Source organism: Emiliania huxleyi, assembly GCF_000372725.1.
Source record: "Emiliania huxleyi CCMP1516 unplaced genomic scaffold EMIHUscaffold_375, whole genome shotgun sequence".
NCBI lineage: Eukaryota > Haptophyta > Isochrysidales > Noelaerhabdaceae > Emiliania > Emiliania huxleyi.
Genome location: NW_005199159.1, coordinates 59,058 through 78,309, shown reverse-complemented (window position 1 = coordinate 78,309; position 19,252 = coordinate 59,058). Strand labels below are relative to the sequence as shown.

At 74.5% G+C, this 19,252-nt stretch overlaps 3 protein-coding genes across 3 annotated transcripts; 2 read left to right on the top strand and 1 right to left on the bottom strand.

The window, feature by feature from the left end:
• Nucleotides 1-211: 211 nt before the first annotated feature.
• EMIHUDRAFT_243035 (hypothetical protein) lies at nt 212-864 on the bottom strand (the record flags this gene model as incomplete). Its single annotated transcript, XM_005771671.1, has 3 exons — nt 212-253; nt 430-624; nt 736-864. 3 exons carry the CDS (start codon nt 862-864, stop codon nt 212-214), a joined length of 366 nt encoding a protein of 121 aa, XP_005771728.1.
• Nucleotides 865-953: 89 nt separating this feature from the next.
• Nucleotides 954-1,880, top strand: EMIHUDRAFT_243034 (hypothetical protein; the record flags this gene model as incomplete). The annotated part of the gene is made up of 2 exons (XM_005771670.1): nt 954-1,166; nt 1,458-1,880. 2 exons carry the CDS (start codon nt 954-956, stop codon nt 1,878-1,880), a joined length of 636 nt encoding a protein of 211 aa, XP_005771727.1.
• Nucleotides 1,881-2,646: 766 nt separating this feature from the next.
• On the top strand, nt 2,647-18,118 carry EMIHUDRAFT_118044 (hypothetical protein; the record flags this gene model as incomplete). The annotated part of the gene is made up of 12 exons (XM_005771669.1): nt 2,647-3,411; nt 3,707-4,063; nt 4,440-4,922; nt 5,036-5,639; nt 5,846-6,240; nt 6,343-6,594; nt 6,924-8,120; nt 8,162-8,314; nt 8,590-8,904; nt 9,021-9,785; nt 9,853-11,929; nt 11,997-18,118. The coding sequence occupies 12 exons, from the start codon at nt 2,647-2,649 to the stop codon at nt 18,116-18,118; spliced, it is 13,485 nt and encodes a 4,494-aa protein (XP_005771726.1).
• Nucleotides 18,119-19,252: the final 1,134 nt, after the last annotated feature.

The window sequence follows — 19,252 nt, the reverse complement described above, 5'->3', positions numbered from 1 at the left end:
GGCCCTCCTTTAAACGGGAACAACGCAGCCGCCGCGGGGGAACCCCAAAAAGGAGAAGGGCCCGGTGCTCCCAGTTCTACCGGGGCGGCCGTCCCCCAAGCGCAAGAGGAAAATCCCCGGACACGGTCCCCCCATGCCCGAGCAGGACTTTGAAAGGCGATCAGGGGCCACAGATGGGGGTTCTCCTCGTCCTGACAAGGGACAAGACAGCCTAGCTCGCGGTGCACGGTGGACTCCCAACTCTGAAGGCGGTCTCATGTCAAGTCTAGAGACCTCCTCGGGGTTCTCACCGCCAGTCTCTCGCAACCACAGGCACACTGACACAGGGGTGGCAGGGTCGGCGGCAGGAGTCTCCCCGGTCCAGAACCGGCCTCGTTCCATGCCAGCGGTGGGGGGCGAGCACGGCGCGCGAGGGCGGTGAGGAGGCACCTGGCCCTTGGCGAGGTCGACGCTCTTCACGCGCACCGTCACCGCGTCGCCCACCGCGAACATGTCGTTGGCGTCCTTGACGAAGGTGTCTGCCATCTCAGACACGTGCAGCAGGCCGTCGCTCGCAAAGCCAATGTCGACAAAGGCGCCGTACTGCTGGACCGAGCGGACGGTGCCCTCGACGGTCGATCCGACCTCGAGCTGATCAAGCGGCTGCTTCTTGGCCCGCGGCTTACGCGCCGGGGCCTCGGCGGCCGCCTCTGGCGCCGCGGGCGCCTCCGCCGCAGCCGCGTCCTCCTCCATCACGGCGAGCGGGGCGCGCAGCGGCGACGAGGCGGCGCAGCGCGCAAGCGGGCTGCTAGGGACGCGGGTGAGGGGCGCGTTGAACGCGGCCGCCGCAACCACCGCCACCGCGAGGAAGAGCTCACGAAGCATGTCGCTGTGAGCTGCTTGGGAGCTCGTGTGCTAAAGAAATTTATCGGCAACAGCGCTAGTTCTCATAAATTCAAACAGCGCCTGAACGCATGGCGTTCAGGCGGCACTTCTCTCGCGTCGGCTCCGCCGAGCGCTGCACAGAGACCATCTTCACTGACCACCAACGACAGGTGTGCGACTACGCGCTCGTCTACGCGGAGAAGAAGAACGACGGCGAAGCGCCGTACTCGGTCTCCTTCACCGCGACGCAGAGCGGCGACGTCATCGTACAGCTGCACCCGCACTCGCAGCTCGAGCGCGCTGTGCGCCAGGAGCGGCAGGCGCAGGCCACGGAGCCGCCTGCGAGCGCGAGCCCTGCGGCGCCGCCCGCCCCTGCCGCCGCGCCGCCAGCCGCGGAGCCGGCGCCCAAGACGTACGCCGCCGCAGCCGCATCGCAGCCGCAGGGTGCCACCGCGGGTGGCCAGCCCGCCGCGCCTGCGGGCCCGGCCGCCGCCGCGCGCGTGCCGCCGCCGCCCAGCGGCGGCGGAGTGCGCGGCTGCTCCTTCACTGTCCCTAACCCGGGCAGGAAGCGTGGGCAGCAGCAGCGCGGCAAGGGCCGCGGTGCCAGGGGCCGTGCCGATGCTGGACCCCGTCTCGTTGACAAGAACGCGCTGTCCGCGCGCGGCAGCGGGCTCTCGCGCCAGTCGCGCTCGCCGTCGCCCGACTCTCCGCCCGCCAAGCGGGCCGCCTCCGCTGACTCGTCCGGCTATGAAACCGATACGCCGGACGAGGTGCAGCAGGAGGCGGTCCGCAGGGTATGCGGCGCGCTCGGCATGAGGGAGCAGTTCGAGGCGGCGATGGCGGCGGGCGAGCTGCTCGAGATGCTCGAGAGCTTGCCGCGAGGGGCGGTCGAGGCCTCTGTCCGACAGATGCGGGGTTACAACCGCACGGGCGAGTGGCCAGAGCCCATTCTCACCAGCCCTGCCCCGCAGCGCGGCCGCTCGCCAAGCCCCGTCGATGAGTGGTCAGATGGTTAGTGCCCGAGAGCGAGGGGTCCGGGGGGGAGCACAAACATACATGTAGGACGCCCAGCCTTGCCCTCGTGCCGCCGAGTGCATATCCTATGCGAGAGAGATCCCCTGTGCCCTGTGCCCAGCCCTCTCCGCGCGGCGATGCGCCCTCCCCCCTCGCTTTTGCAAAATCCTGCAAAGGTGGGGACATGTCTGTCCTCGACCCAGCCCTAGCTTGGGATGCCCGTTGTATTTATTTATTTATTACACACACACACACACACACACACACACACACACACACACACACACACACACACACACACACACACACACACACACACACACACACATGCATGCATGCACAGACACACAGCCCCTTCCCCTCCCCCCTCAAGACCTTCCCAAGGGCGAGGACACGCGCAGGCCGCACCTCTAGTGAGGCCCGCATAGGTAGACTCATGCCGATACCATCAGGCGGCAAAGGCGAGTCACGTCGTGCAGCTCAGAATAATTTTGGACGGAGGGCCTGACGCGACGATCTGCCGCAGCAGCTCCGCGCCGAGGCCCGCGGTACCGCCCGTCACTAGGACGACCTTGCCGAGCGTCGTCGACATCGGGAGTGGGGAGTCACGGCGAAGATGGGAGCTTGCTCGGATGATTTTTTCGAGCGTGAATGTTTCTAGGGACTCTTGAGCACTTGAGGTGAGCTAGTCGCTATAGTCGGACGGTTCCGGCACGTCTGATGTAGCGGCGCGACGAATGCGTTTTCTTCAGACCGGGATGTCGAGGGATGGCGCCTTCCGCCAACCTCTGGGACCTGCAGCTCTTCCGTGAGCACTACAGCGCCGCCACGGCCGCGCCCGCCGAGCCGCATTTTGTGCCGGTGCCGCCGCTCGGCGAGGCCCTCGCCTATGTGGGCGCGCTCATTGAGGGCCTGCGGGCAGAGCGGCCGTCCGACATGTGCGTGCGAGCCGCGTGGTCGCTCTGCACCGACGCGACGAAGCTGCAGGTGCACGAGGGCGTCGTGTCCACCAGGGGCGCCGGCTTCCTCGCGATGATTGACGAGTGGGTCGGCCGGCTCCGCCGGCTGCGGGTGGGTGAGGCGGCGCTCACGCAGTGCTTCTGGCGCTCGACGTCGGGCACCGTCTTTGTCGTCGGCCGGCCGCACTCTCCAGACGCCGCCGCCGACACGCCCGCTTCCGCCGCCGCATCGTCTCGCCGCGCCGTCGCTGCCGCGGCGGCAACTGCAGCTGCCGCTGCGGCGGTGTCGGCGGTGGCGGCGGCGGCCAGTGGCGGCGGCGGCGGCTGCACGGGCAGCGCCGCCGTCGGCGGCAGCGCTTCCGCCGGCATCGCGGCCGGCGGCGGCGGTGGCGGCGGCGGCGGCGGCAGCGGCGGCGGCGGCGGCGGCGGCGGCGGCGGCGGCGCGCCCGCGGCGGGCGGGTCTGCCACTGGCCCTTGCGACTACGTCCTGGCGGTAGTGTCGGTGGGGTCAGGCCTCGCCTTCCACCCGACTCGGACGGACCCGCTGAGCGGGCAGCTCCTCTTCTCGCCGACGGTCTGCGTGCGGCGCGTCTCTGCAGATCGCATCTGCGACTCCGCCTTTTGGTACACCCGACCCGACCCCCGAACCTAATCCTATCCCTACAAACCCCACCAGCCTCACCCCTCACCCCTCACCCCTCACCCCTCACCCTCAGGTTCGGGCTCCACCACTCGCAAGCCGTCGAGACGCACCGCAACCTCAAGAGCAGCGCCGCAGCCTCGGCACCGCCACGCCTCCCGCCGCGCCCCTCTCCTCGGCCCCTTCGCCGCCCTCCCCGTGCTGACCATGCCGCCCCCCGCTGCGGCAGGCCCTCGTCTACGGCCGCCTCCTCCCTCTCCTCGTCCGGCGACCGCTCGAGACAAACTTCACGCCCGACCAGCGGCCGCCGTATGGCCCTCCCCACGCAGCCTCGGCCGTTGCCGACGACGCCGCCGCCGCCGCCGCCGCCGCCGCCGCCGCCGGCGAGGGCGAGGGCGAGGCCGAGGCGGGTGAGCGCGACGACGCGAGCGGTGGCGATGGCGCCTCTCGAGCCGAGTGGAGCCTGCCTGCGCGGTGGGCGCCTCTTCCCCGCTCTGCGCGGGTCCGCTCCCTCCTCTGCTTGCTCGAGGCGCTGCGCGTGGGCGTCGCGCTGTCGGCGGAGAGCGTGCCCCTCCCGCCCGGCCTGGTCGGCGGAGGGCTCGGCGGCGCCGGCGCCCTTCTCGGCGCGGGAGGGCGGCTCGAGGCGCTGCTGCGCTGCCAGCTGCTCCGCACGCTGCGCCGACAGGCGCTCCTCCCCACCCTTCCACGCCCGGGAGGTGGCCGGGAGGTGGCCGGGAGGTGGCCGGGAGGTGGCCGGGAGGTGGCCGGGAGGTGGCCGGGAGGTGGCCGGGAGGTGGCCGGGAGGTGGCCGGGAGGTGGCCGGGAGGTGGCCGGGAGGTGGCCGAGAGGTGGCCGGGAGGGTGGCTGAGGGGTGGCCGGGAGGTGGCCGGGAGGTGGACTCCTCTGCTGGTGCCGCTCGCACCTCCCAACCGCCAGCACCCCGCCGCGCCGCCCCCGCGCAGGTGGAGAAGAGCCCCCCCCGCCGGCGCGCCGAGCACTGCCTCGTCTCCCGCGCGGCGAGGCTGCTGCTGCTCCAGCTCGGCGGCGACGCGCTGAGCTGCTCGCCCCTCGACCCGCTGGCGGGCGAGGGGAGGCCTCCGCTCGAGGGCGGCGCGGAGGCCCGCCGGCCTGCCCTCGACGCGGTGGAGGTTGCGGCGGCGAGGGCCGACGGCGAGGCCCTCGACGCGGCGCTCGACACCGTCGACCCGAACGACGCGCCGCCGCCGCTGCTCGTCTCGGAGGGCGTGCGCGAGGGCGGCGAGGCCTTCCTCACCTCGACGCCACCGCAGCTCGACTGCCTCGTGCGCGACACCGCCGCCATCGAGGCGGCGGCGGGCGAGGCGGACTTCTCCTCGATCCTGCTCCCCGCGCCGCTCTCGGACGTGCCGGACGCCCCGCTCCTCTCCCTCGACGGCGCGAGCGACGCGCTGCGGCACGCCGTCGCGGTCGTCGATCTGCTCGCGCACCAGGCGCCGCCCCGCCCCTCACTCCGCGTCTTCGCCCGCTCCTCGTGCCCCCTCCCGTCCCCCCTCTCACAAGGGTACGCCCCGCGCGCCAGGCGCCGCTGCTCACCTCCTCGTACGCCCACCGGACTGTCCTCCTCTCCCGCCTCTTCACGCGCACGATGCCGCTGCCGCTGCCGCGCACCTCGAGCGGTGCGCCGCCCCCGGGCTGCTTCTGGGCCCCGCCCGCCGACGCGCCCGTCCGCTCCGAGACGCGCAGCGCCATCCTCGCGTCGCTCCGCAAGCTGGCGCGCCACTTTGCGGTCGCGTCGCTCGCGCTGCCGCCGACGCGCGAGCTCGACGCGCTCCGCGTCCTCACCTCCGCCGCCATCGCCGCCGTCGCGGACGCCGCCTTCCGCCTCCCCACCGCCAACGCGCCGCCGTCCGCCGCGGCGGAGCACTACGCTGGCCGTGCGGGCGGGCCGACGGCGCCCTTCGGCTTCGACGGGCTCCGGCCGCTCCGCGCCGAGTCGAGCGCGATGCTGCTGAGCGAGGCGGCGCTGCTCCGCTGCCGCGCGCGGCTGCTCGACTACTTCGCCGCCATGAACGAGTGGCTCACCCCCGCGACCAGCCTCCTCTCGCTCGGCCCCGAGCCGGGCAGCGGCGCGGCGAGCTCGATGGCGCTCGGCGAAGGACCGCGCCCCTCCGCCGCCCGTCCGGGTGCGCCGCTGCGATGAGCGCCTCGTGACGCCTCCAGCTCCGCGACAACAGGCGACCGCGCGTTCGTCGCCCAGCTCGGGCTCGCATCGGGTCTCGGCCGGGTCGGCGGCGGCGGCGAGGCGGGCCGGCTCCTCTCGGGCGAAGAGGAGGAGCTGTTCGGCGCCTAGTTAGTGGTCATTCGTATTTACGTCTTTAATTCCTGCCAGGCGAGGAGGAGGAGCTGCTCGACGTGGCGCCCGATCTGCGCGTGCTGCGCGACGCCGTCTTCTACTTTCGGCTGATGATGTGCCCCGCGCGCGGCGCGCTGCCCGAGCCGCGGGCGTGGCGGCCGCGCGACGGCGTTCTGCGCTGGACCTTCCTCTCCGAGGCCAAGGGCTTCGAGGTGCGCGCGTTTGGAGGCCGGCCCCTCCGCGTCGCTCCGCCGACGGCCTCCTCCGCAGCGGTGGCCGAGCGCGGCGGCTCGATGCTCTCGTACATGCAGCGCCTCTGGCGGCGCGAGGAGGCGCCACGCGCGCCGCCGTCCAACGCCGACGCGTCGGCCCTCCTCCGCGCCGCCGGCTGCGAGGGCGGCGGCGTCGCCTCTGAGGAGGACGTGCTGCTCGTCCGCTCCCTCCCCTCCTTCGGCGGCCGCCTCTCGGCACACCTCATGCGAGCCGGTGCTGTCTCCTCGTGCTCTCCGTGAGCCCTCCCTACGCCTCCCCAGGCGCACTCGTGCGAGCTGCTGCTCTCGTACCTCACCGCGCCGTACGTGCGCGTGCCTCTCGTGCTGCAGCTGCTCGCGCAGCCCGCCACGCTGCCCGCCCTCGCCTCGCCCGAGCTGCAGGCCGTCCTCGACGCGGCGCTCTTCGAGCCGGGCGAGTGGCTTCCCGCCACCGGCGCGCCGCCGCTCGCCGAGGCCCCCGCGGCCGACCGCGCCGCGCTGGGCACGCCGTGCGGCTTGCTGCTCAACGAGCTAGTCCACGCGCCGGCCGCGACGCTGCGGCCGCTCGAGTCGATGCTTGAGCTTGCGCAGGAGCGCGACATCGGCCGCTCTCCGGCTGGGCTTCGGCTACTCCGCACCTAGCCGCACCTCGCCCGCACCTCGCCCGCACCTCGCCCGCACCTCGCCCGCACCTCGCCCGCACCTCGCGCAGGAGCACGACGTCGGACACTACGACCCGCGAGGCTCCTCGGCGGCCACGCTCTACGTGGTACGCCTCCTCTCTCGCGTCGAGGAGAGCGCCGCCGCCTCTGCAGGACACGTCCCAGATCGCGTCCTTGACACGCCCCCGCCACGCCCCACAGGAGCACCTCCGCCTCCTCCTCGAGCTTCACGAGGCGCGCGCCGCCGCACCACATCCAGAGGCGGCCGCCACGCGCGACCCGCCACCGCCTCTCGGCCCGCCGGAGCCGCCGCCGGCGGAGGAGCGCGCGTCCGCGCGGCGAGGCTCCACCGGCACTGGCACCGGCGCGGCCGCGGCGCGCCCTCCGTCCCCGCCCGACGCCGCCGCGTGGCACAGCCCCTCTCTCGCGCGGCTAGTCGTCTTGGACGCGGCGAGCCTCGCCGAGCTGCGCCGCTCGCGGGCGGCGATCCGCTCGCAGCTCGAGACGGAGGCGTTGCCGATGCTCGAGGACTGGTTCCGCCACGCCATCCGCGACCACCAGGTCGAGGCCGCTTGCGCGGTGCGTGCACACATGGCGGTCGTGTTCCGCCCCCTCTCTGCGGCGCAGCTCGAGCGGCGGTCAGTGGTGACTCTCCTCTCCTCCTGGGTCTTCCTCACCACAAACTACGACGGCTTCCGCCGCATCGAGCCCGCCGCCGTTGCCGCCGCCGCTCAGCGCCGCGCCAACGCAAAGTCCAAGGAGCTGACGGCGGCGGCGCTCGACGCGGCGGCGGCGGCGCACCTGCAGCTGCACCTGCCGCCGCTCGACGCCCTCGCTCTCTTCCACCAGCACCGCGCGGGCGCCCTCGCCTGGCTCGCGCGGCCGGGGGCGGCGGCGCGCGCGTCGCGGGCCATCGACGACATCGTCGCCATCGTCTCGAACGTTGATCGCCCGCTCCCCGCCGGCGCCGCCGCCGGCAGCATGCCGCCGCCGTCTCCGGGGTCGGGATCGCGCGATTGGGTCCCGATCTCCGACGCCACCAACGTCGGCCGCTTCACGCCCGCGGCGGAGGAGGAGCGGCGGCGCGCGCGGGAGGCGCTGCTGGCGGCGCCCGCCCGCGGCGAGGACGGCGCCGACGGCTCGGCCGCCGCCGGCGGTGTTGGTTCCTCTCTGTCGCCGCGGGTGAGCGGTGCGCGCGGCGAGGCGGCGGGCGGTGCGGGCGGTGCGGGCGGTGCGGGCGGGCTCTCGTACGAGGAGTGGGTGTGGCAGACTGTGACGATGGCGGTCGACACGGAGCTCAACCTCCAGCTCGGCGAGTTCACCCTGCGCAAGAACCAGGCGAGGCTGCGGCCCGATGAGGCGCCGCGTGGACGTGCCCCGTGGACGTGTCGTGGACGCGTCCCTGCGCGTCCCTGTAGGTGAGGCTGCTGCCCGAGGAGGTGCCGGCGGACGCCGACTTCATCGCCGCCACGGCGGGCGCCGTCGCCACGCAGGCGGCGTCGGGCGCGCGCGTCCGGCTGCATTGCGCCGAGCTCGCCGCCACACGGCACCGGTGGTGGGTGAGGCTGGTCGGCACCGACTTCGACGTGCAGGTGTGGACGCCGCCGCCGGCGGGCGATGGCGGCGCGTCGATCAGCGTGTGGGGGTGGATCCAGTCGGCGATGCCGGCGAGCGTCCGATTCCCGGCGTGGAGCCAGCCGCTGCTGCGCTGCGCGCGAGACTTGCCCTACGGCAGCGGCCTCACGCCCGTCTCGCAGGCGGAGACACGCACACCCCGCGAGAGATGGGGGACACGACCAGACACGCCTCACGCCCCCGCCGTCGCAGCCGCGCGCTCACCCCCCCCCCCCCCCCCTTCCCGCGGCAGTCGGAGGAGGGCGGCTGGGTCCGCCTCGCCGCCTCTATCGACGACGGGATCCGCGAGGTTGTGCTCTGGCGGGCCGGCTGCCTGCAAGTCTACCTCGTCGAGTCGTACGGCCGCGTGCCGATGCGGCGCCTCATCTACAGCTCCGATGCGCGCGCCTCCCTCTCTTCGTCGCTGCGGCCGGGCCCGCCGCGGCCCTGCCGCCTGCCGCACCTGGGAGGCCCTTCCCTCGAGGCTGGCGACGTCTCGGCGGCGCCCTCCCCCGGCCCTTCCGTCGTCGTGCAGCGGCGGCGGCGCGACGGGAGCACGCAGACCTTCGTGCCGCGCCGCTTCTTGAGGGGGTCGCTGCCCGAGGCGCTCCGCTGCTCGCGCCGCCTCTGTCAAGGAGACATCCGTCACGCGTCCGCGACGCGTCCTTGGCGTGTGTTCCGCAGGCGCTGCTTTGCACGCACCGCTTCTGGCAGAACGACGACGACGGCCACCTCACCGCCGAGACGGAGCACCACGCCGTCGAAGAGGTGGCGCCCGAGGCGGAGGAGGCGGCCCAGCCCCGGGGCGAGGCGGGCGACCGTGGCAGCGGCGCCGCACCGAGCGCCCCCGCCCTCGCCGCCTCGCTCTCCCCGCCGCCCGTCGCCGTCGCCGCGTCCCAGCCCGCCCCGCTGCCGGCGCGGCTCGATGAGGAGCCTCCCGCGCTCCTCGTCCGCCTCGCCCCCGACCAGCCGGGCGGCGGCGTCGGCGTGGTCGTTCGCCGCCCGCTCGCCGCGTGCTCGGACGACGCGCCTTCCGCCACCGCGGCCGGTGCCTCCGGCCACGAGGTGCTGGTGCCGCTCCTGTGCGCCCGCGCCGGCGGGGCGCTCGAGGCGCTCCGCGCGCTCCTGCGACGGCTCGACGACCTGTCGCACACGCTCGTCTGGGCCGACGATGACGGGTCCCTCGTCCGGCGGGACGGCTGGCGGGTGCGGCGAGTCGAGATGCCGCGGCTCGGCATCTCCTTCGCCGCTCGGCCGCCCGCCGGCGCGCCTCCCTCCGCCTCGGTGTCCGGGGCCCTCGACGCGGGGCGCGGCACCGCCAGCGGCCGCGGCGCGGCGGGCAGGCGCCTCTACTGCGAGGAGCACCCGTCGCTCTTTCTCTCGGACACGCGGCCGGCGCGCCCCTCGCCGCTGCGCACGCCCGTTGCGGCGCCTCCCGGCCACACGCCCGTCGCTTGCCCCCTCACAGGCTCGCCGCTCGCTGCTGCGGGGCCTCCCGCACGCGGTGCTGCTGCAGGACGACTACGGCGCGCTGCACGCGCTGCTGCCCGCGACGGCGCGCCCGCTCTGGCACGAGGAGGGCGGCGGCCGCCGCACGCTGCTGCTCCGGCGCGACGACGACGAGTGGAACCGCTCGCTCGGCGTGACGCGGCACCACCTGGTCGGCATCCACCCGTCGGGCTGCATGCTGCTGCCCGCCTCGCTCGCCGCCTCGCTCCACCTGCTCCTCTTCCGGCTGCTGCACGGCATGTACGCCGAGGCGGCCGAGATCGCCTCGGCCTGCGCGCACGACGGCCCGCTGGGGGCGGAGGAGGCTCAGCTGCTCGCCGCCCTCTCTCTCGCCACGCACGACGAGCACCCCGACGCGAGCGCCGTGCGGCTGCGCCTCTCGCTCGTGATGCGCTCCACCTCGTGCGAGGAAGCGCTGCCTTGGGACGGCGCCGCCGAGCTGCGCCGCTACGCCGCGCTGTGGCCGCGCGTCTCCGCCGCCTGCCGCCTGCCGCTCCGGGACGAGCTCGCCCTGCTGCGCGCGCACGCCGAGGCGGGCGGGGGCGACCACGCGGCGGCGCTGCTGCTGCACCGGGCGACGGTGCTGCAGGCCGCTGTCGCGGCGCACGCCTCGGGCACGCCGCTTCACTCGCTGTGCATCCCCGCGCCGCCGCCGCCGCCGCCGCCGACCGTCGCCTTTCACTTTGACACCTCGCCGCGGCTCGCGTACCAGAGCGGGCAGGCCGCGGCCGACGTCAAGCTGCACGAGCGCGACTGGACGGACCGCTTCGCCGACCTCGGCTGGGGCTTCTTCACGCCGCCGCAGCCCGCGACGGGCGACGTGGCGCTCGACAAGTACAACGAGCTGCTGTCGGGCGGCGTCTCGCTGGGCGGCTCCTTCCTGCTGCTCTACGCGCTGCTGTGCGGGCACCTCGAGCTCAAGCTGCTGCAGGGCGACGCGCCGCACCAGTGGGGCGCGCTGCTGGTTGCGCTCCTCCCGCAGGCCGACCTCGCGCAGCAGGGGCTGCTCATGGAGACGCTCCGCCTCCTCGTCCGCTCGCCACACCTCGAAATACAAAAACTGGCGCCGCGCTACGAGCCCGAGACGGAGGAGGAGCGCGCAAACAAGCCGATGTTCAAGCGGCTGCTCGGCAACCACCTCGGCGGCGAGCGCAAGGAGCGCTTCCTCGACGGCATCCGCAACCTCCAGGTGGTCGAAAACCACCTGTCTGTCCGCGCCTCGCGGCCGCTCCCCGCCGACGCGTCGCCCGCCCCGACGCCCCCTCCGCCCACCGGCTGGCGAGCGTGGCTCTCTCGGCTGCGGCGCCCGGCGGCGGGGCGGGCGGCGCCGGCCGCCTCGGCCGCGCTGCCGCAGCAGAGGCACGTCGCGCCCGTCTTTGACGACGGGACGCCGCGGGAGGCGTCGCGCACGGTGCGGCCCGGCGGAGGCCCCGCCGCGCCGTGGGAGTCGCCGCCGCTCGTGTCGCTGGTGGACCACCCGGCCCTCTCCGAGGTGGTCGTCTCCGACTTTGGCCGATCCGCGCTGCCGCTGGTCCAGCCGGCCGAGCCGGCCGCCGCCACGTCGGAGGGCGCGGCGATGCGCGCCACGGCGAGCGAGCTCGAGGCGCTGTGCGGCGCCCCGCTCCGGGACGTCGCGTCGAGCGCGGTCGTGACGCAGCGGCCCAAGTTCGTCGCCGCGGAGGGTGGAGCCGGCGCTCTCCCGTTCGACCTGTCGCACCACCCCGCGTCGCGCTCGGACCTCGCGCGCTCGACGCTTCGGCGGCTGCAGCGGGACATGCGCACCTACGAGCTGCAGAAGGAGGCGGCGGAGGAGCCGCGCCTCCACGCGCTCTCCGAGGACGCCATCGCCGCCATCGCGCGCGGCGGCGGCGGCGACGAGGCGGCCAGGGCGGAGAAGGCGATCGTGGCCCTCCGCGCGGCTCTCGCGCAGCAGCTCAAGGACGACACGGCGGCGGTCGCCGCGGCCGCGCCGCAGATTGAGGCGCTCGCCAACAGCGAGAGGGAGGCGGACGCGCCGCTTCCGGCCCGCGAGGAGCGGGGCGAGGCCTCGCGAGCGCCGGCGGCGGCGGCGCTGCTGCGCCTAGGTCGGTTAGGGCGGCGCTGCGGCAGAGGCTCCCTGCACCGCCCTCAGGTGTGGCTCTCCGACTGTAGGCGGAGGCACGCCCACGCTCACGCTGCCGCTGCTGCTCCGGCTGCTCCTCGCCACCACGGGGGCGGCGGAGCTCGGCCGCCGCGTCGGCGAGGCGCGCGCCGCGTGGCTCGTCTCTTCGCTCGCGCTGCTGATGCTCCGCTCGAGCCGCACCTCGCACGTGAGGCGTTGCCTCGCCGGCTGCGACGCCGTGCTGGCGAGGCTCGGCGAGGCGGCGGAGGCTGCAGACTGGGCACACCGCTCTGCGCTCGTGGCCGGCGGCGGCGAGAGGAGGAGTGGGGCGGCGGCGGTGGCGGAGGCGGAGGAGCGGCTCGCAGAGGCGGCCAAGTCTCTGGCGGTGGTCCTCAGCCAGCGGCGCCACTGCCACGCGGACAGCGCCGGTGCGGGGGACGTCGAGGCGGCCGGCGGCCCGCCGACACTGGAGCCGCGCATGCTCCTGCTCGAGTTCTGCTCGGGGATGATGCTGCGGGGCGAGCAGGTGCGGCTCCTGCGCACCTTTGTGCGCGCCGCGTCGCAATCGCCGCCGCGCTCGCTCTGCCACCAGCTGCTCATGGGCGCGGGCAAGACCACCGTGATCGCGCCGCTCCTCACGCTCATCCTGGCCGACGGCGAGCGGCTCGTGACGCTGCTCGTGCCCGCCTCGCTCCTCCACTTTGCGGGCTCGGTGCTCCGCTCCCCGCTCTCTGCCCTGCTGCGGCGCGCCGCCTTCTACTTTGGCTTCGAGCGCGGCGCGCCCGTCGACGCACAGCTCGTCGCGAGGCTCGAGCGGGCGCGCGCCGAGGGCGGCACCGTGCTCGCGCCCCCGGCGGCAGTCAAGTCCTTCCTGCTCAAGTTCCTCGAGCTGCACCGCGAGATCGCGCTCGCGCCGCCGCCGCCGCCCACCGGCGTGGTCGGCCTGCTCAGCAGCCTCCCGACGCCGCTGCGCGTGCCGCGCGCCGCCGCGACCGAGCTCGACTCGGCGACGAGGCAGCTGCGGCTCTGTGCGCGGGTGCTGCGGCTGTGGGGCGGCGGCGTGCTCGTGCTGGACGAGGTGGACTGGCTCCTCCACCCGCTCAAGTCGGAGCTCAACTGGCCGCTCGGCGGGCGCGAGCCGCTCGACTTTGCAAAGAGCGCGAGCCTCGGCTCGGGCATCCGCTGGCAGCTGCCCTTCCAGCTGCTCGACGGCCTCCTCCTCGCCCTCACCGGCCGCGCCGCCGACGCGGGCCTTGCGCCGTCGACGGACGCCATCGCGGCTGCCGAGGCGCTCCGCGCGGCCATCTCGGCCGGCAGGAGCGCGCACGAGGTGCAGCTGACGCCGCATTTTGTGCTGCTCAGCCGCAGCTGGTACGACAGCGCAATGCTGCCGCCCCTCTCGCGCTGGGCCGTCGCGTGGCTCGTCAAGATGGGCATCACCGCCATCCCGCCGGCCGCCCTCGCCGAGTACGTGACCCGCCGCGTGCCCGCGGCGGGCAGCGCCCCGCCCGACGCGGCGGCGGGCGGCGTCGGCGAGGCGGAGATGCGGAGGGCGCTCACCGACGACGCCTTCAAGCTGCTCAACCTGACGCGCGACTGGCTCGTCTCGCTGCTTCCGCACGTGCTGGGCAAGGCGTCGCGCGTCTCGTTCGGCCTCCTCTCGGCCTCCTTCCTCCGCTCGCACCCGACGACACCGCTCTCGCGCCGCGTGCTCGCGGTCCCCTTCGTGGGCAAGGACTGCCCCTCCGAGTCGTCGCAGTTCTCCCACCCCGACGTCGCCATCGGCCTCACCATCCTCGCGTACCGCTACGAGAAGCTGCGCTGGGCAGACTTTATGCGCGTGATGCGCGAGCTGCGCGCCGAGCTCAGCGTCCAGATCGGGCCATACAAGCTCCGCCCCGCCTCCCTCACCTTCGCCGCGTGGGTCGCCGCCGCGGGGGGCCGCGTGCGCGGCGCCGTCGAGCAGCACCCCCCACCGCGCGCGTCGCTCGGCGCCCTCGCCGAGGCGGCGATGGGCGCGAGGCGGTGGGCGCGAGCCAGCCGGCAGGGGCGCGACGCGCAAGGCTGCGGCAGCCCCGCCGCCGCAGAGGAGGGGGAGCGGCGCGGGTCCGCCCAGGCCGAGCTCGACCCGCGCCTGACAAGGCCGCGCCGCGACGCCATCGCCTCGCAGATCGGCGCCCCGAGCCTGCTCCGGGTGGGGACGTGCCGCGCGTCGGACGTGGCGGGCGACGAGTCCGACCCCGGCGCACACGAGTCGCCGCTTTGCTCGCCGGGGTCGCTTCGCTCGAATTCGCTCCGTTCGCCCGGCGCAGTGAGCGTGGCGTCGTCGGCCGACCCGGACGGCGGCGCGACGCTCGAGGTGCCTGCGCTGCACTTGCTCGAGATGAGCGACGCCGAGCAGATGGAGCCGCTCTTTGAGCTGCTGCGCGGCGAGCCGGCGCTCGCGCGGCACCACCTCGAGCGGTACGTCTTCCCGGCGACGATGTCCTTCTCGTCGCTCAAGCTCTCCGCCTCGGGGCAGGAGCTCGGCGGGGCCATCGTCTTTGGCTCGCGGCTCGGCTTCTCCGGCACGCCGTCCGAGCTGCTGCCCGAGGAGCTGGGCACGCCCACCTACGAGGAGGGCGACGACGCGCGCATGCTGACCGTCCTCACCTCCTCCGCCGCCCTCTCCCACGAGCTGCTGCGCCCCGGCTGGAATGCGCGCGCCATCCTGCGGCGCGCCGCGACGGCCGAGCCGCGCCGGCACGCGCTCATCGACACGGGCGCGCTGGTGACGGGCCTCTCCAACGCGGAGGCGGCCTCCTTCCTCCTCTCGACGGGGCTGAGCTCTTTCGAGGCGTGCGTCTACCTTGAGGGCGGGCGCAAGCTCGTCCTGCGGCGCGGCGGCGGGCCGCCCCTCACCCTGGAGCGCTGCGGCGTGCAGCCCGCGCGACGCTTCGTCTTCTTCGACCACGTGCACACCACCGGCACCGACGTCGAGCTCCCCGCCCACGCGCGCGCCTTCCTCACCGTCGGCAAGGACGTCACCTTCCGCGACCTCGCGCAGGGCGCCTTTCGCATGCGCCGAGTCGGGGCGGGACAGCGCGTCACGCTGCTCGTGCCGCCGGAGCTGGCGCGGCAGATCCGCGAGCAGGCGGCCCTCGGCCGGTGCGACTCGCCTGAGGCCGCCGCCGCCGCCGCCGCCGCCGCGTGTGCGAGCGATAACGCCGCCGCCGCCGCCGCCGCAACCGCCGACAGCCCCGCGGCTTCCGGCGGCCGCGCCGGCTCCGACGGCTTCCTGCGCGACGCCTGCGCGTGGGCGGTGGTCAACGGCTTGGCCTCCGAGTCGCTCCAGCTGGCGCGGCTCTGCCAGCAGTCGCTGCGCGACGTCTGGCGGTGCGCGGCGATGCGCGTGCTGCTCCGCGCCGCCGACGCGTCGCCCGCGATCGCGCCGCCCGCCGCGCAGCTCGCGCGGCTGATGGACGTCTTTTGCGAGCGGATGTCGGCTGAGGTGGCCAACTGCGTGCCGCCGCTCGAGCGGACGGGCGACATCCTGGACCGCGAGGCGCGGCTATACACGGCCTGCCTTGCCGATGGGGGCGCGGAGCTCTTGCCCAAGGAGCGCGAGACGCTCTCGCGGCTGCGCGCGCGCGCCCTCTCCTCCGCGGGCTCCGGCGTCGCGGCCGGCGCCTCGGCGGTGGTGTCCATGTCGATGGCGGCGGCGGAGCGCGAGCTGGTCGCCGAGGTGGTCGCGGAGCAGGAGCAGGAGCAGGAGGTCGAGCAGACGCACGAGCAGCTCGCCGAGGTGGAGATGGCCGTCGCGGCGGTCGAGGACTTCCCGCGCGAGGCGTGGGCGCGCGACGCGCCGCCGCCACAGCCGTGGCCCCTCACGGCGCTGCGCGAGCCGTGCGGCGCCGACGGGGGCGCGCCCGGGCCCGCCCCGTTCTACCCGGCGCGCCGCTTCCGCTCGTCCGTCATGTGCCGCGAGGCCGTGCCGCCTCTGCTCCTGCCCGAGTTTGTGCAGCTCTCCGCCAACCTCGCGCCGGCCGAGCCGGCCGCCAAGCCGCGCCGCCTCAAGAACATCTCGCTTGTGCTCGACTGGGTGCCCGATGCCGCCAAGCTGCTGCCGGCGCCCGACCTGCTCTGGACCACCGAGCCGCCGCCGCTCACCGCGCGGCAGGAGCGACGCGTGCGGGACGCGTTCGCGCTCTTTGACGGCGACGGCGACGGGCGGCTCGACACGGCCGACATCCTGCGCGTGCTGCACGCCCTCGACGTGGACGTCGCGCCGCAGGCCGCCGCCGCAAGGGTCGCCGCCTCGGCGGCAGCGGCGGCCGCCGCCGCGGGCAGCAGCCTGCTCGAGCGGGCCCTTGGCGCTGTGGGCGCCGCCGCGGCAAGGCAAGCGGCGGCGGCACCGGGGGGGGCGGGCGAGGACGGGGCGGGCGGCAGCGACGCGTCCGCGCTCAAGCTGGAGGTGTGTGCCACCGGGCCGGAGGGGCGGCTCGCGCAGCTGCTGCGCGCGGTGGAGACGGACGCCGACGGGCGGGCCTCGCTCGAGCAGCTCGAGCGCGCGCTGCGGTCGCACGCCTTTTACCAGCTCGTCACGGGCCGCTTCCTCGTCGCCGTCTCCCTGCCCGAGGCCGAGGCGTTGCGTGCCGCGCTGCACGCGGCGCGGCGCAGCCCCGGCGGCCGCCTCGCCGCCGCGCCGCGAGCCGAGCTGGCGCTGCGGCACGGCGGGCGGATCCTCGACGGCACCGTGGCGTTCGTGGACGCGTCGCTGCCCGGCGCGGATGCGAACGGCGGTGGCGGCAAGGACTACCTCGGCGGCATCGCGCACCAGTGCTTCCGCTTCCTGGATTCGTCGCTGCAGTACGAGGCCGAGCCCGCAAACATGCTGCTCCGCGCGCTGCAGTCCAACGGCATGGTGCACCGGCGCAACGCCTTCGCCTCGATCCGCCACTGTCGCCGCCGGCGGCACGCCGACTGGCGGCAGCACTCGGTGGCGCGGGTGCTTACGACCGAGGACGAGTACCAGATCCTGCACCTGCGCGCGCTGCTCGCGCGGGTGTGCCGCCTCATGGCCCGTCGGCGCCTCTCGCCCGCCGCCTTCTTCGCCGCGTGTGACCGCGACCGCGATGCGCACGTCTCCTGGTCCGAGCTGCAGACCGGCCTCCGCTGGCTCGGCCTGAGCGCGCTCGACGAGACGGTAGTCGAGCTCTTCCTCTTCCTGCGCAAGGGCGCGCTCGCCGACGCCACCGACGGCCCCCCGCTCCTCTCGCGGCGCGACTTCCTCGACGCGGTGGAGCAAGAGGGCGCGGCGGCAGCCGACTGGCACGACGAGCCGCCCGGCGACGTCGGCGAAGAGAGCTCGGCGGCGCCGCCGCCCCCGATCCGCACGGAGAGTGGGGCGGCGGCGCCCGCCGCGCCCGTCGCCGGCGACGGCGAGGCGTGGGCGGACGCGCCGCCGCTCGGCGAGCCGGCGGAGGCGACGGCCGAAGGCACGAGCAGCATCCGCACGCAGCTCTGCCGTTTGGGCGACTTCGAGCGGGTGTGGGACTCGACGGCGGGCGGGGCGGGCGGCGGGGGCGGGCGGCAGAAGGGCGCCGTCTGGGCGCCGTCACTCCGCGGCGACTCGATCCTCCGCGGCGCGAGTGTGAAGATCTGCCTCGGCCACTACGCCCTGGCCGGGGCGGTCAAGCCGGGCCGGATGTTCAGCGGCGCGCCGCAGCGGACCGTCGAGGTGACCGACACGCGCCAGTCGCGCTGGAGGCTCGGCGGCACCTCGGAGCTCGCCGCGCTGGTCGCCTACTCCTTCCCGCCGCCGGTGCGCTACACGCTGCGCTGGGCCAAGCGGGCGGTCGGGCCGGCGGCGGCAGGCCGGCGAGGGCTCTACGCGTGGGAGGGTGTGCCGCCCGAGGGGCACGCCGCGCTCGGCATGGTGTGCACCGCGACAGAGGAGCCGCCCGCCGCCGACGCGATGCGCTGCGTCCCTCTGCCGTGGGTGCGCCGCGCCGAGCTGCCGCCGCGCAAGGTGTGGGACGACTCTGGCGGCTCGGGGGCGCTCGGCTCCATCTGGGTGGTCAACTCGCTCGGCCTCATCGCAGTAACGCCCGGCCACGACCCGCCCGACGGCCCCTTTTACGAGCCCGTGGTGGAGCGCATGTTTGCTGACGTGGAGGAGGGCGCGTCGTAGAGAGCGCGCCGAGAGGCCCCTCTCCCGGCAGACACTTACCGTACGTGTGTTTCCATTCATTCAGTCTCCTGAGAGTGTTCCCAGATCGCATGCCCAGTTATGTTGCCCCACTTGTCAACTTCCCGTGTTTGTTTGCATAATTGTGTTCATTGGCGAGGGTGGGCAAAGTGTGTAGGGTCGTCTTGCACCGAACGCGCACAAACCGCGTATCTCTCTCCACGTGTAAAGCGTGTACGTGTGGCGAACGGCATATACGGCAACGGGCACAGGGGGCAAGCCGTTCGCGAGTATCGAGACACCCCCCCCCCCCAGCCCCACTTGACCTCCCCGCGGCTCCCCGTCTCAAGCGACAGCGACAACACACCTCAGTAGACGACCCTCCAGCGAGCGCGTCCTCGACGGAAGCTCCCAAACTCCACCCAGAGAGTCCACAGGATGGTGGCCACACGCGCCTCTCCTGTCTCCTGAGTAGCTCGCGCTATGAGCGCTGGGCAGCCTCCGCTGCCATCCTGGCGGCAATCGCCCTGGCCCTCGCAGCGGCCGCAGCAGCACGCCTCGTCTCTGTCGCGGCCGCTGCCTCCTCGAGCGCCGCCTCGCCCTTCTCAACAGCCGAATCGGCCCCGCTCAGCGCCGCCGCCAACGCCTCCAGCGCCGCCTTCGCCTCCTCAAACGCCGCCCTGGCCTCCGCCTGCGCCGCCCTGACCTCCGCCTGTGCAGCCTCGGCATCCGCCTCCGCCGCCTCGGCCGCCGCCTCGGCCTCCTCCTCGGCCTCCGCCTCCTCCTCCGCCTCGTCCGCCTCGGCGTCCAAGCGTGCCGCCTCGGCCACACCTCGGCCGACGCCTCTGCCTGGCTCTCCGCCGTGATGCCGAACCGGATCCTCTCCTCGGTGAGCGTCTCGAGAAGCAGGAGAAGCCTCGCCTCCTCGGCCTTCTTCGCCGCCTCGGCTGCGTCTGCCTCCGACGGCGCCTCGGTACCCTCCTCGGGCTCCTGCGACGGCCCCGCCCCGCCCGCCCCGCCGCCCTTCTTCTTCTTCTTGCCCTTCTTGCCCTTGGCGCGCTTCTCCGCCTCGACCTCCGCCAGCAGCTCCTCCGCGTGCCGCGCCGCCTCCTTCTCCTCCGCCACCCTCTGCGCCGC